The 16,576-nt window shown below is 42.2% G+C and overlaps 1 protein-coding gene across 4 annotated transcripts in view; it reads left to right on the forward strand.

Annotated features, from left to right (window-relative positions):
* Positions 1–16,576, forward strand: part of LOC125884025 (protein phosphatase 3 catalytic subunit alpha) — a 77,349-nt gene that overhangs the window by 55,707 nt on the left and 5,066 nt on the right. For 2 of the 4 annotated variants that reach the window (XM_049568732.1, XM_049568734.1), the window contains exons 9-13: positions 7,820–7,945; positions 8,460–8,531; positions 10,419–10,445; positions 11,496–11,580; positions 12,768–12,865. In XM_049568732.1, the coding sequence (XP_049424689.1) occupies positions 7,820–7,945; positions 8,460–8,531; positions 10,419–10,445; positions 11,496–11,580; positions 12,768–12,865 (408 nt within the window). The remainder of the gene's footprint in view (positions 1–7,819; positions 7,946–8,459; positions 8,532–10,418; positions 10,446–11,495; positions 11,581–12,767; positions 12,866–16,576) is intronic. The other 2 variants (XM_049568733.1, XM_049568735.1) reach the window with 1 other exon arrangement.

Raw genomic sequence — 16,576 nt, forward strand, 5'->3', positions numbered from 1 at the left:
AACTCCCAAGCAAATAAACATCCCTCAAGCTAAAGGTTCTTGCCAGATATTTTATGTTAAAGCTCTTAAAATTTCAACAAGTTGTGGTCATGTAATTACTTGGTTCCCAATTCACTTTATCAATCATCTGCTTGATGTATTTTCCCCCCACAGCTCCATAGCACAGGCACAGCTAACCAGTTCAGCCCTATCAGTCCTGTTGATGCTCTTCTAATCAGTCATGTGGGTGGGGTTCACCGGTAGAACCAAAGCCTCTGTAATGAATCGGTCTGCTCTTAGCTTGCCGGAGCTGGGAGCCCACTGAGCATGTCCCGTGATTGATGGCCAATCGAGTGGGCACATAAATCTTGAAGGGGAGGGAGGAGGCATCAGCAGGTCCCATCAATATAGTGTTGGGAGTTGGCCAGATTAACCAATGAGACCTCTTTGTGTGGGGAGGGGGAAAGTAGTGAGAAGAGCCCCTCCCGTTAGAGAGGAGGAGGCGGAGGATATCTATGAGGCACTACTAACGGGGAGAGAAAAACTCCTCTTCTAGAAGTAAATGGAACTCAAAGCTGAGTCAGAATAATCAACACATGCACGACGCTTAGGATTCTATAAAGATAAAATCCAGCTTCAGGGTCGCCAGCCATCACCCCTTTTTTCTTTTAAGTCAAACTGTTGGCTTTGCAGTAAGTGTCAGGCGCTGACCAGCCGTCCATCGCAGCTCTGACCCCTGCACGCTGCACCCCTCAAGCAGGCAGGGGAGCTGTGTTAAATGAAAACACAGCGGCAGTGATTTAGCAGTTTTCACTGGTTGAGCTTTTGAGTCCTGAAGTGACTGCAGTGGAGAGAAAGAGGCGGAGAGGAGGGGGTTGTAGTTGGCAGTTGCACACTTTGGAGATTGCTTGCGGTTTTGTATTAATGGAATGTTTTCTGCTGCATCATTATTGACTGGTCCCGAAAGCCAACAACTGAATCCTAATGGTTATGGTGCTTGGATGGAATAAAAAACTAAATGACAGTGTTGTTGCCAGCGCCGCTGACGCTAATTTTTTTATTTCAGCCTTGAGACAGTGAATGATTGGTTGGGTTAAATCCATCTCACACCTGTTAAAGCTTACATAACCAAATAAATGTCTCATTCCACTCTTGTGTTATTGTTTGATGATGAGGTGGAAACAGGAACGGAGTGATGGAGTGGAAACTTGAATGGATTTTTCTAAAAGAAAGAGGAATGCGCTGTTGCCGAGAGAAGGGGTCACTGTGGTTCACTCGCAGGTCAAACTGGACAGGGTTTTCGCTTTTTACACTGTTTCCTGCTGGCAGTTAGGCGCTGATGGGTAGGTAGCAGAGATGGGGGATTTGAAGAGAAAGGAAATGGAGTGGCATGATTGGCTCCTGGCCCTGCCACTGGAATAAATAGCAGGATGGAAGCTAGGGCAGCGATGACGCCAGCACAGCAGGGAATTCATTTTTCCCCCCTCGTCACGAGTGCCAGTGAGAAGAGTATCCCTGGCTGCAGATGCCCACCCATCTGTTATCACTCTGGTCGTTATTGGGCTTCCCTTCACTTTCCTGTAAACATGGTTCAGTTACAAAACTTTTCATGCTGCATCAAACAAGAAAAATTAACAGCGTAATGTCATGCAGAACAGGCTCCTCTTGTTCAGACCAACTGGGATCTAAACCTCATTACAGTTTATTAAATGCCCAGTTACAGGTCACTGAGAGTGCGCAAGTGTTGGGTATTGTTGAGGTTTTATTAATTCTGATTTGACTTGTGCTTATTGATTAGAATCATTGCTCCCATTCCCATCATAAAACTCCCCAACATACTTTACAGGGTTCAACATTAATGTTTATCTTCACATGCCCCGTCTGGCAAGTGGGTCAGAAACATACATGCCCAAAGTCCAGTTTTACTTGCCGATACACCAAGGGTGCTTTCACACCTGCCCTGTTTGGTTCGGCTCGGCTCAGTGGAACTCAACTTTGTTTGCTCCCTAAGCGCAATTCGTTTGGGCAGGTGTGAACACAGCAATCGCACTCGGATGGGCACCAAAACAACCGAGACCTTCTTGAAGAGGTGATCTCTTTCTCTCGCAGGCATCATTATCATTATTATTATCTGGTCCGCTTATAAATGCTGCCGTGGGATCTCAAACTAACTCGAGGCAATTATGCAACTTTGTAACAAAATTAGTCCCTGATTTGGACCAAAGCAAGCGAACTCTTGATCTGAAAGCACCCTTATTGTTTTATTTATTAGCTGCCATCCCAAAACAAAATAGACACAAAGGTAAAGGTAGGTATTTAACGAAGTTAAATATCATGTTAACTTGATGTGCGTTTGACAAAGACCCACATTTTATCCACTTCTCAAACTTGTGGCTAACTGTGCAATACATACTGTAGTTGGAGTTTGACCCACATCCTCTAATGCCACCCAACTGAACTCTTTTTCCAGTATAATTGAAATGCTCGCTTGCGCTTAACTTTGTTTTTACCCACCGCCATTTTGTTGCCTGATCAGTATTGCAAATGTGCAACTCTGAATAGAGATCAGAAGGACGTAAGATGGCTAGCTTCCTTCGTTGTGTCCATCATCAGCTCCGGAAAAAAAACAATGTGCTGTTTTGTTTTTTTACCACTTGCCCCATCAGGCATGTGAGTTGCCAGATTTATTAGCCCGACGTGGCATTTTACTTGAGCCCTGCTTTATTTTGAGCGATACCCATGACAACTGAGCAAATTCTGTCCACTGAAGAAGACTATGAGATGCAGTTGAAAGCTCCAGAAAAAGCTATTATTTGAACCTTGAGTTCAGTCCATAGGGACTTGGGTTGGGAACCAGAGGGTTGCCTATTCAAGTCCCTATTCGGACCAAATATTGAGTGTGGACTGGTGGCTGGAGAGGTGCCAGTTCACCTCCTGGGCACTGCCGAGGTGCTCTTGAGCAAGGCACCGAACCCCCCAACCGCCTGGGGCTCCTGACCAAGGCAGCCCCCTCACTCTGACATCTCTCCACTTTGTGCATGTATAGGTCCTGTTTGTGCATGTGTGTGTCTTTCGGACCTGTGTGTTAATGACAAAAGAGTGAAAAAATTGAATTTCCCCTCAGGGGGATTAATAAAGTATTTTAAAAAATAATAATAATAATAAAAAGTCATCAGAATTTTTAAATAAAAAAAACAAACCTCAAGATATCTTTATTTTCAAACTAAAAAATTTTGAAGTCAAAAGCTTCCTTTGTCCAGACCGTGAGATGTAATTGAAAGCTCCAGCAGAAGTTAATAATTGAGTCAACATGTTTTACTTTAAAACCAAAATAATCTGAAATTCAAAACCACCTGTTGTCAGCTGTTCATTTGTCATACATGATAAGGTTTTTGTCCCAGCCCTATCTTTGTGTGAACATGGGAGCTGCAATTTTCTGTGCTGCTGCAAATGGTCTCATTGATTTATTAACTGAAAATGAATTAGAAACCATTCATGCATTGTCCAGCTGTACGCGGACTACATTCAGCCCCTACCATCCACATGTCTGACATCAAATGGAAGTAGAGCACTGAGCGTAATGGACCAAGAAGCTCTAAACGGTTGGCCTGGAATACTAATCCAGTGGAACTTGATACAAGAGGCCTTGGAGACAGATCTGCAGTCAGCATTAAGCGTCAGGGCAGGACGGTGGGAATCTCCCCCTCATCTCAAAGCAGATTTAACAGTCCTCGTTACCGGGGAAACCAACTCAAGGCACTCCCTCATGAATAATTAATGAGCGGGCGTCGCCTTGCAATATATGTGTTACCGTGACAGCAGGCTTGGCCTCAGCTACCCTGCCAACCACCACCAGAGCAGCAGAGACATCTAGTGGCTGTCATGCAGTGTTAAACACAAAACTCACAGCTGGTCGCCACAAAGGCAGTGCCATCCTGCTGGAAGAGAAATAACTTTGCATATAATTGTGCATTTGTAATAAAGCATGTTCTGATAATAGGGAAGCAGCAAAGTGCTGCTCCCATCACCCTCACCTGCATGTTTAATGCATTATCTAGGAAAAAAAAAAGAAAATGGGCCTTGACCTGCTCGCACCCAGAGCTTGACGAGTGTGTTTGTTTGGTACGGGGGAGGTTGTCGGGTGTGTCTGTTCCTTTAAAGGGAATCCGATTTGAAGGAGAGACGGCAGGGGAGCTGACCTTCTCCCCCGCTCTGCCTTTTTCCCTGTGGGCTTCCATGGCTGCATTCAATCAAGTGCCTCGACCATGTTTATGCAGTATGTGATGTTTATGCAATGCCTGCCCACGCGTGCGACTGCTTTCATGCACGCCAACGCACACGCATAAACACCCACAGCCCCGTCTGAGTGGAGTGTGTTGGATTAATGCAATACTTTTCTTATTGGACAGTGTTTTGTTGATATTGATAATAACAGTATAATAATTATACAGTTTGTGGATGTTCCCCTGCAGGAGAGTCTTCTGTTTGTGTTGGAGTATGTGTGTGTGTGTGTGTGTGTGTGTGTGTGTGTGTGTTCATTTGTGCAGCCTGGGATAAAGAGGTGACAGCGATGGAATGTAATGCTTTGCAATACTTAAGGGACCACTTTGATTGCATAGTTACTGCACTATATGCATTACCATGCCTCATTGATCTCACACACACACACACACACACACACACACACACTAAGGCAAACCCCAGCCTAGCAGGATGTCTTCTGACCCCATTTGTGTTGCGACTGAGGTTATAGCTGCTTGGGATGCCAGGTTTGATGACTTGCTATTCCCGACCGGACAGGGGCAGAGGCAGGAAAGTCCCCCATGGTGATCCAGCCACGGTGTCCGCTTTCCTCAGATCTGGGCCACCAGACTGGCCTTGTATATGTAAGAGGCTGTGGGCCTCTATATACAGCACAGATATATTTATGTTGGGTGGCTCTCATGTTTTCCTCAGCACCCAAGTTCACACCGTGCCTTAATCATGGGTGAGGTCACAAGGGCTGGGGCATGCTGTGGTCAGTGTTTGGGAGTTGGTTTCTATGTCAGCAGGGCACAGAGATCATGTGATAATGATAAGGCATTCTGTAAAATAAACTCATATACTGAATAGGGCAAAAACAGAAAACTTAACACAAATCCTGTCTTGTGTTTTTTGGCTTTAATAAATAACACAAGACACAGCTTATTTGTTCTGCTGTTTTTATTCTGCTGCACTTTCCACCCCCTTGTGAACACCGACTGAACCACACCCACTGGTGTCTCAACTCTTACATGATTAATATAACAGCCTGAATAATTTAAAGCCACTGTGTGTAGATTTATTTATGGTTGTAACATATTTTTAATTCTCCTGATGGGATTGATTTTAGTTTCTTACTAAAATTAAAACAAAATACATGTTTTAAAGGAATAGGCCAACATTTCGGAAGATCCACTGACTTGATCTTTTCATCTAACTCTCAGCAAGAAAGCAAGTGCATTTGCAAACTTTTGAACTATTGAACTTTCTCCTGAAGGTAAACTTAGTCATTAGCCCTTTTTACACAGAGAGATTGCGCAGTAGGGCCACACCAAAGTCTCTTCATGACACTGCCTTTGCTTTTTTTAATACAGACCCAAACAGGGCAGGCATAATGCCGCCTGATTTTATATAGCATGTTGGCGTTCCAGAAGTAAAAGAGGCGTGATGGGCATGCTGTTCAACACAACAGCATCGACCTCTAGCATGACATAACTAGAGGTCCCGAACCTAATATTCATCCTAATTTGTGGCCATTTTCGGCTGCTGTTCTTATTTGAGTTAGCTGCTAACTGTTCTAGCCACTTTCTAAATCACCCGGCAGGGGGTCGGACACATAACATGTCAGAATGTCACACCCTTCCAGCCTTTGGTCCCGTCCTGCTGTCCCCTTTACACACATAGCAAAGACTTCAGCCGATGGCCAACCGTACATTCTTCGGCTTCATGAAAGGAAATAACTCTTCACACAAGCAGATGGCGGTCGTCTGTAACCCCCATTCAAAAAGGGGAATTGGAAGACTGACTTGATGCTAGTTAGCCAGTTAGCACATTTATTTACCATGGACCAGTGAACAGTAACACAAACCATAACAAACCAAGAGCTCAATCGCTAGAGAAAACTAATCTTACTTTATGTAACAAGGTTGTTTTGGTCTTACTCCCTCTTGACTTCAGCTGTTTGTTTACTTTCCTCACTTACGTTTCTTTTCTCCTGCATTAAGCTGAACTGCACAGTGATTTTATTCACCGACGGGCTCTTCAGTCACCAGTACAGATGATTGTACCCTTAGTAAAGAATGTTGAGGTGGAATAATGGCATTGACATTCCTACCTTGAACAGGCAGTGTAAAAGGGGCTATATAAATTCCCCCCCCCCCCCCCCCCCCCAAACCGTGGTTACCTGCATTTTGATTCTTGTGCAGATTTAGCTCCTCAGTTTACACAGTTTATTCTGCATATATATTAGTCCTTCTGTCAGAGTGAGAGATTGACAAATGCTGCTGTTACATCACCTTAAAATGTCTCTGTGTAGGAAGTTTTATACCGGATCCTTTTATTCACTGTCATCACCCAGAGGCTGACTGACAGTGTCTGACAAAATCTTGAGTGACATCCAGGCTTTAGTTCAGTCTTGGTGTTGATGACAGTGTTTTGGCCACTTTTCTTGATTGTTTTTTTCAGCCAAACAGAGCTCTGTACTGTAGCAAGTGGTGATTTTGTTTAGTCACAGGTCTGCGCAGTACCTGCAGCTCATCAGTCATTAACTAGGAAAGGTAAACAACAAAAACAGCCAAGGACTTTTCACATTTAAGTGTTTATTAATGTGACATTGCTCTATTTAAATGGGAAATAAACATATTTTTTGTGTTTAATTTATCAAGTAAATGTCGATTTCAGAAGTCTGTCTGCCACCAGGTACGCTCTGCAGGGAAAATGAAGGTTCAATTTTGTGCATCACCATTTGCGAACAAAATGAGAAAGAGGATAACGTTTTTGTTTTCCAAGTAGTTATCGGCAGCTATCCCCAGTTACCAAAGAGTATGAATGGAAGTTCTTTGCAGTTACTATCCCCAGTAGCAAAAATGGTCGACGTGGAACAACTGAAGTAACTGTGGAAACTAGTTCCTCGACTGAAAACAGAAAGTTATCCAGTTACCTTTGTGACAGTAGCGCCAACAATAATAAGAAATGTCTCTGCCCCTCGGGGACTGACTTAACTAGACACATAAAGACACAAATTGCCAGTTTGTTTAAAAAGTATTTACAAGTGAAGCATATCTTGGTCGTCTTTTTTTCGTGCTCAAAGTTTTATTTCCAAAACAATCCGTCAAACCATTCTTTTGATATTTCCATTTAATGTGCATCCTGTTAGCTCTTCAGACGGTGATGTTTTCCAACAGCCATGCGTGTTTCTTGGTACTTTAGGCTGAGTACTTTTGTGGGTGACTCTCTCCGGGCTAATAGCATGTTGGGCTAAGAGAGGGATACGTACCTTGGTATGTGAAGTTGCTGAGACCACACAGTGTTTCTAAGTGGTGGTTGGGAACAGGATGGAAGCTGGTAATGGACCTGGACCTCATTCAGATGCTTTCTCTTGGTCTGTTGAAGTATGGATTCAAGTATCGATTTCAGACTGCTGTGTACGATCTGAGACTAGAGTTGTCAGTTTGCAACATGTATTATATACACAAATGTTACAATAATCAGAATCGATCTGTACATTGAAGGTTTTGTGAATATTATTCATCTTGTTGTACCTCACACATTTTGACATACTTTAACAACCACCTTCCTCTTCTTCTCTTCCCTTCCCCAGCGGCAGTGCTGAAGTACGAGAACAATGTGATGAACATCCGACAGTTCAACTGCTCGCCTCACCCTTACTGGCTGCCCAACTTCATGGACGTCTTCACCTGGTCCCTGCCCTTTGTCGGGGAGAAGGGTGAGCGCGCACACACATACAAGCTCAGTATGCTTTCAATGTAATATACATCAAATGAGAACATCGAGTACACGCATTATTGTTTATAAGACATACTGGTTATAAAAAGTCTGTAAATAAGCAGTAAGTACAAGATGAAACCTTGCAAAACATGAGCAGAGGTTTGCGTTTTCTCTCTGCTTTGAGGATTGTTCCAGGCGTTTGGTTTTTAGGGCTCCCCACTGTCATATCTGTGACAATGAATCACACAGAACTATGACTGATGCACTCACTCCGTGAAGCCTATTTTGGGTGTGACCTTTCCGCGCAGGGCCACTCCTAGCAATGCTGCAAGGTCACTGATGGACACTCCTCACTGGGTGTGTGCGGAGTCCGTCTAACTAGCGCCACATGACTTGGTGTGGCTGGACTTCTTCCCCAGACACATGCACAGATGTGAAGATTACTCATGAGGTGGCAATTTAATAAATGAGTGTCATGTTATAAAATCTGTGTTTTTCTGATTTCTTTACAGTAACTGAGATGCTAGTGAACGTATTGAGCATCTGCTCCAATGATGAGCTGACAACTGACGAGGAGCTTGACGGTAAGCACGGCAGGCAGACTGCAACAGTTCTCACTGCAGTTTGCTTTTGCTCCACTAGAGGGAGTCCTCTGCTAATAGGAGCACCAGACACTCATTCGAAGTCTCATACACACACATTCCTTGGGTTTTTGCACATAGCATGGCTGCTTTGCTCTAGTTGCAGACTATTCAGTTTAAATATATTACATTTTTTAAACCTTCTTTAACAAAAAGGGACAATCCAGAAATGATTTGACTCATGACACAGTCGAATCAATAAACCTTTGTTGTATCGCTCTCAGCAGCTTGGAAATATTTCATTTCAACACCTATTGTATCAGCAAATCCTCAGAAAGTCTGACAAGAAAAAAAATCAAGGCCTTGAATGTGTTTAAATGCCATAAATGCAATTGTTGGTGTTTTGTTGCACTAACTCGATCACTCTCCTCCTCCTGGGTTCACACATCACAGTTAGTCATGCAGTAATCATGCTTTTATCACCATAGAATAGTGGCAAGTGCGAGTCATCTGTTTGATCCCGGGTCAGAGCCTATCTACAATGAGATGACCAGTTTCTCTTCACCCGCCACACCCTTTACTGCCAAACAGGAAATTATCTCACCAGTCCTTCCCGCTCCTTCTCACTCCCTTTTTTTCTCTCTCTGTCTGTGTGTTTACTAATGCACACAGTTTGATTGTGTAAACAGCACCCAGGGGTGGAGTGTCAGGATGTGGACAGATTTCAGCTTTATTTTAAACTTTTTAAAACATGTAAATGCTACATTTGAGAGAAGTTAAGCTCATGTGATTGGGGGATTAATAATCGGGGAATATAAGTAAGTAATTAAGGCAGTAAAATTTATTTATATCATTTACCACCCAGCAGAAATGTGTGGTGGTGTATTTTTCTGCACTTTTCTCTCCCCGCTGGCTGTATTTTCTGATTTCCCTCTTATTTTCTGTGCTGTGGACATTATGGGCTGCACCCCCACAGCGCTCAGATGAGGTCGGGGCTTTGTAAAAAATAAGTAGCGACCAGTTGCCAGACTGTAAGCAGCAGGCATCCGAGACAAAACGCCAGAAAAACACAAATATAGTGAGGCAAAGCGCCAAACGAGAGTGAATCTGGGGTTGGCTTATACTTTGACTTTTTCTGGCGAGCATGTGTACAAACAACAACAGATAATCCTGGGTAGTAAACCTTTAAATTCTAATTTTGAATACGTAATCCAGGTTTTTAAATCTAAATTCAAAGTATTTTTATTTGTACTTTGGCACAGCTCACACACAACACAGTCCCTTGAATAATTAACCATCCTTTAACATCTCACCATTTCCTGCCATCTCATCCACTCAGTGCTTTTAGTCAATTCACTTTATATTCTTTGCCCTCATTTTCACTTTACTGTTTCTTCTTAATCTCATTTATTTTTCTGTTTTGTTGCCATTTGCACTCATTTATTTTGTTTGTATTCACTCTGTTGACACTGGGATTTCTCTTTCCTTTGTCTCTCACTCATGATCTTGTTTTCTGTGCCTGTATAATCCTTTTGTTGCCCTGCTCTTTATCTGCTATTGTTTCCATGGTTTCCAATTGCCATTATGTTGATATTTCATTATTATATTTTTTTTCTCCACATATTTCTTTGCATTCTTCTCCTTTCTTTTTCTGTCTCATTTTCTGTGATGTTGTCACTACCTTGGTTTACCTCATCTAATTTCTCTTTTCTATGTTTTCCAGAGTTTTGTGTTCAAGGCATCGCTTTTCTTTACACTCGTTGTGCTTTCTTGCCTCTTATTTTTCGCCATCCGCCCCCTCTCCGCCACCTCCTCCTTTCATTCTACAGCCATCCACTGATCTCTCTGTCCTTTCTCTTGTCTTCTCTTCTGGGGGTGTTTCATGAGAAGGACAGCTAATATATCCCCCCAAAAAAGGTACAAACATTAGTCATGATGGTGTGTGCAGAGGTAGATAGACCTTTGTCCAGTGCTTGCTCTCTGCGTTTCAGAAGTCTGTCAACTAACGGCACTGTTTAAAGCACCCTCTAACACTACTACTGAGCCTTTCTATTGATCTCTTTTTAATTGGTTTCCTTGAAGATGTGTTGGTAATGTTACAATTACATGCTCCTGCTTTAGCTATGGCCAAATCTGACACACAGAGAAAAAAACGATTTAAAGGAAGGTCATTTGCTTTAGTTAAATTAATGTGTTTGCTGTATACATTAAAAATAATCCTTGCTGCTACAAGGGATCAGTTGTGTTGAGACACACGTGTTAAAGTAGTAGTAGTTTATTCAATAGACGATCAAAGGAAGAGTCTTAAACTAGACATGAGACTGTCCGCTCTTTCCTTTACCCGGCCTTTCACCACACATCAGCTTCATTTCCATCCTTCATACTTCATGCATTTTCCAAGCAGGCTCCCTGGGGCCTTGAAACTGTTATTCTGTAATAAAGGTCTCTTTAAACAAAGTTTTGTTTTCCAGTCCAGGAAAATTCCTGTTTGAGTCCCCGCAAACCCAAACACAGCACAGGAAAATTCATATAGAGTGTGCTCATCGAACGTACGGAAGAGACATGTTTGGACAAGGGCCAGGCCATTTACAGATGATGTAACATGGTTTAATATAACCTGGGGAAAATAGCGTGTAGGAGTTAAAGGGACTTCAATTGTGGGACGATACACACAGGCAGCATGAGTGTACTGAAACCCAGTTGTTGTGATGTGTGGATGGATTCAAACTATTTCATATGAGCTGAACCCTGGGCTTTAATAACCACACTGTGTTTGCATCGTGTTCGTCTGATGCACTTCACGATGAAACTAATAGTCAACCAGACTCGCTCTGACTCAGCAGATTTACTAAATGTTAAGGGACACAAAACACAGACAATGGAGTCTATGTTGAACTTCCACAGGACATGGTTTAACATGCATGAGTCACAGTTTGTATGACTGTGTCTGACTTCTGACCCCTCCAGGTGCCACAGCTTCTGCTCGTAAAGAGGTCATCCGCAACAAGATCCGTGCCATTGGCAAGATGGCCAGGGTATTTTCCGTGCTCAGGTATGCAGACATGTAAAAACACCCTTGTTTGCTGTATGTTCTACCATGTCCCATGTTGCTATTCCATTACAGGAACTTGAATGAAATTTGTAAAGGTCCAGTGTGTAGGATTTAGGGGGACATATTGGCAGCAATGGAATATGACATAATAATAAGTGTGTTTTTTTTAGTGTAAAATCACCTGGAAATAAGAATCCTTGTGTTTTCGTTACATCAGAATGAGCTGTTTATATCTACATAGGGAACAGGTCCTTATTTATTGAGATTGCATGTTACACCACCATGTTTCTACAGTATCCCTGAACGGCCAAATCAAACACTGGCTCACGATAGCTTTAGAGTTAGCGTTTTAGCCTCATCCACCGTAGTTAACAGACCCTCCATGACAAGAGCAATTGAAAAAAGATTCTTTAATGTGAAATTGCTTTATTCCATGTTTTTATTGGTTAAAATCACCATGTCTGTTTGCTCTGGAGAGGATTAGACCTCTGTGGATAATTCGGCTCACGGTAACAACTTCCTAAACCATAAACACTGAAGGAATTATAACTGGGAGAAGTTTCAGATGATTGCTATCTGCAATCCTTGCGGCTATATGCCATTAAATCCCCCTAAACCTTACACACTGGACCTTTAAAGCTGCATTAATCAACATTTTTATATAAACACTAGGTCAGATGACTGTTTGTGGTGTTAAAGGTGTCATTTGTTGGGACAGAGAATTATCACCCAACTGCAGCTCCTCTCAACCCTATGATTGTTTTATCGTATTTCAGGCCACTATTGTGGTTTATGGCCGAGAATTTTACTGTTTAGGTTCAGTCTAATCGCTCTCATCAACTCGGCACGCAAGTGTGTTTGATAACCTCATTGTGTACAAACTGCCCAGCAACTGGCTTGTGAACATAGTGGAGCATTTAGCTGCTAAAGATTGATGCTATGTTTTCAGCTTGTTTTACTGCCCCCAGGTGTCCAAAAAAAAATGAATTGTTACTGCTTTAATATAACGCACTGTAAGTGAGTGTGTTCTCACATTATTTTTTAGTTTTAAGCAGTTTATACTTAAGTTATTTAGTTTGTGTTAAGTTGTCCAAAACAATCACGATTTTGATTGTTCTACAGTAAAATAAGCTTCAAGAAAGTAACACCTAGTAGATAAAGCATACATATCTGTGTTGGTATTTCAGAGAGGAGAGTGAGAGCGTGCTGACACTGAAGGGACTGACCCCGACAGGCATGCTACCAAGTGGAGTGCTGTCCGGTGGCAAAGAAAAGCTGCAGAATGGTAAGACTGTCACCAAGTGCCCCGAGACCCCCAGCTTTGGCCCCTCAGAACGGATTCTCGCACACACATAATAAATTCCCCTTACCCAGCAATACCCTGAATAAAGTGCTAGCTCAGTGTTTAGGGAATATTGTATGTACAGACTCCTTCCCTTTTCCCTCAGTGATGGTCCAGGAGTTTGAAATTGCTGCCTTAAAGTAATACTGTAAGTGTAGTTAAATGTTTTGGCAGCTTCACTCAGTATCATCTCTATACTGCATGTTTTAGTGAAATACTTGAAAGTAAAAGCAGCTGCTCTACAGAGCTTTCTTTCAACTTTAATGTAGTTCAGCATTTTTTCCTGGATAAACAACGATAGAATATTAAGTACCTATAGATAGTCCCCTCTTCCCAGACAATGCCAGATACATTCAGCAGATTTTCTTTGTCCCTTTGTCTTCTCTAATGTGTCTCCCTCCCGATGTCTCACATTAATACCCTGTCTCCCCGTCCCCGTCTCTTTCTGTATTCCACTGGTTTTATCTCAAATATTACCTGTATCTTTTTCTTTCTCCTTTCTTTCTAGAAACTGCAGGTATAATCGGTTGTGCAAGTATTCTGTTGTGGTTTTTTTTTTTTTTTTTTAAATTTATTTATTTTTATTGTGAGACAAGTTTAGAGTTCAGTCCACCCTCTTATGTTGAATTCCAAACACTTCCTAAATGAGTTTGACAAAGCTGCTGCAGCGAGGCTTTCTGGAAACGCCTTTACAAACTTCAAATTTAACTTGGGACTCCTGACGGAAATGGTCGCTTTATTGTCCAAATTTGCTAGTTGCTAGTTGTGGATCTCAGCAGTGCTCCGTCGGGATAGACGCGGGACTCTCTGTGATTCAGAGGATGAATTGGAATTGACACAAGCAACTGTGAATGAAAGGGGGATAGCTGCTGTCTGCCTTTCCTTTACAAAATAAAGCAGAAATCCAGACAACTTCCCTCTCCTTTCACAGGTTCTCACACATCAGCTCGCACTTTCCTAAGCACACACGATGTTGCGTTGCACACATAAACACCATATGAAGCTATAGTTTTTTACATTAAAAAGCAAAATCTGTTATCTCTATGAGAGTAAGTACTTCTTTATATTAAAGCAAATTATGTAACATTTACTGAACAGTGACCACTGTGCAAACACCTATCAATCATCAATCAAATGAGAGTATGACTATATAGCACTACACAGAGTCACGAGTCATGTAAAGTTTGTTCACCATACCAGACCAGACCAAGTAACGCTATAAATGCAAAACCCCTAACTTAATTGAATTGAGGAAGAGTGTGTTTTGCCCCCTATGAATTCATGAATTCAGTGTTTCATTTCAACATGAGAGAATGTGTCACTTTTTTCTTCCCAAAGTTCAGTAGTTTTACTTTCAGGGACAACAGCACTCAGTTTAAGCTTTTGCAAATAGCACAGACTTGATTTAGGAAGCTGCAGGTAGCAGATAGAGTGACGGGGAATTCTCAGCTGCAAACAGCTGAAGAGTTAGCAGAGCATTTTAAAGTCTTCCAGACATCAGTCTTCAGAATATTGGTCAGCTACAAACAGCGTGCAGACTCTGTGCCCATTTGAAACTGCATTGTAAGTTTTGATTTGTGACAGAGAAGTGACCGAATTGGAATGAGAAAACATCAATAACGTGTCTCTCAATAAAGGAGGCTGTGATGCTCTCCTCTATGTCAGCCCCATGGATTTAAGCTGAAAGGACAGGGCTACTTTTGTGTTCGTTTTGCATTAAAGGGATAGTTTGGATTTTGTTGAACTGAGGTTGTATGAGGTACTGATCCTTAGTCAGTGTAGAAAACAGTCAGTGCGCCCTGAGTTTGGAGAAGCAGACAGGTGTAAGGAAGCTAAGCAATGTACTGCTGTGTTTGGGGTCAGCCACAAAATGTAGTCAATATCAATTTTTGTGTAAGCTACTAAGAATATTTTCACTGCTGTACTTTGCCATCAGTCAGTGCTTTGGGCCAGGGAACTGAAGCTGTTAAATCCCTCTCTTTGAAGCCACCAGACTCCATTGACAAGAACAGTGATTTAACATTGCCGAACACAGGAGTTGCTGGTCTACAGCTGACTTGTTGGGTAGTTTGTGGTATTGTGTGGCTTCGGTAAATTCAGATTAGCCCTTTAAAACACCTAAGTCACTCAGTGACACAAACAAACAAACTGATAAAGGCAGCAGTAGACCAGCAGTGAAAATATTCTAAATACTGTAAACCCAAAGTGATTTTTTTTTTTTAGGTAGCTAACATACATTTTGCTGCTGCGCCCATCCATAGTAGTCCATAGCTTCTGTTGCAGTACTTCTGCCCATTTCTCCAAACTGTGGGCATGTCGACCTCCATCTGCTGTAGGCAACACCCTGACCATGGATAAGTTATACAGCCCCACCTTAAAAGATCCAAACTATCCCTTTAAGTAATAAACAAAGCTACAGCTCTTAACACAAACTCTAAATTCATAGAATGAAGCATGTCCAATTAAAATGTGTAGTAGACACAAATACCATCTTTAATAGACGACTCTGAGACCAACATTAATTGTATTTTCAGGGGTTTGAAACCACTAAACACACTAGCACCTTTAGAATTATGTCTCTGCTGATGATCTGCATAACAGTATATGGTTATGGAAGTTGAAGAGTATTTGTTTGTGAGCCGTGTGGAAGCAGCTGACACTAAAGAGAACCCCGGTGAAGGTAGAGTGATGTTCAGAGATTCCTGTTGCAACATTGGTAGAATCACATTGCTCTTCTCCTTCAAAGCCGACGCCAGTGTGCTTCTACTGTAATGTTGACTCCATCAACCATTCCGTTTACAGTCTGTTGCTCTCGTGCCTTTTTGTAATTTTTTCTCATCCTCATGGTAGTGTGTCCCGTAGTCTTCAGTACGGTATAGCTGTCACTTTGCTGTCACCTCCTGCCTCATCCCTGTCTTTGTGTAAAGCTGATTTTACACAGTTGTACTGTATGTTGATTTATAATCTCAAGGACGACTGTCAGAAATTGGTAAGTGGTTAAAACACCGAAGGTTGTTTTTTCCTCCCCTCGCACTTCACAAAAAGTAAGCCAGCATTTTTGATATCTGATATCAAAAGATGCTAATCCTGCAGTTCCAGATGCTGCTTCATGTCGCACACAACACAAAAGTAACGCCACTCCATGTGTCTACAGCGCTTCGATTTTACATTATCAATTAAGCCTCAGCCATGAAACCCACAGCCACATACGTATTTAAACCTTATTCCTGTTTTCCATCTGTCCTATTTCCCTCTCCATGTTTGCTCTGATATGTGTAGTAGTAAAGAACTAATATATTTCCAGCTTCAACGTCTTGTATTGGCTATCAATGTTCGTCCCCGCAGTATTCATTTTTTTCTGTCACTACATTGATTTCTTTGTCAGACTTTTTCAAAGTACCTCAAAGACGCAGTCCTCTCCATGAGGTCGTTCGCTGCCACAAACATGTGTCACCTTCCCTTTACAGATCTGGAACTCATCAAAAAGCTAAGGCTCATCCCTCTCCCTCCTCCTCCTCTCCCCTCTCCGCTAACATCCATGTGTCCTTTGTCATGAAATGTGGAGATGACGTTAACCTCTGTTGTCGGCATTGGCTGTCTTTGCTGCTCATTGACTTGTTCCTAGGACAAAATGAACTCCTCTGCTCACTTCTC

The sequence above is a fragment of the Epinephelus fuscoguttatus genome, linkage group LG23 (assembly GCF_011397635.1).
Source record: "Epinephelus fuscoguttatus linkage group LG23, E.fuscoguttatus.final_Chr_v1".
Lineage (NCBI taxonomy): Eukaryota > Metazoa > Chordata > Actinopteri > Perciformes > Serranidae > Epinephelus > Epinephelus fuscoguttatus.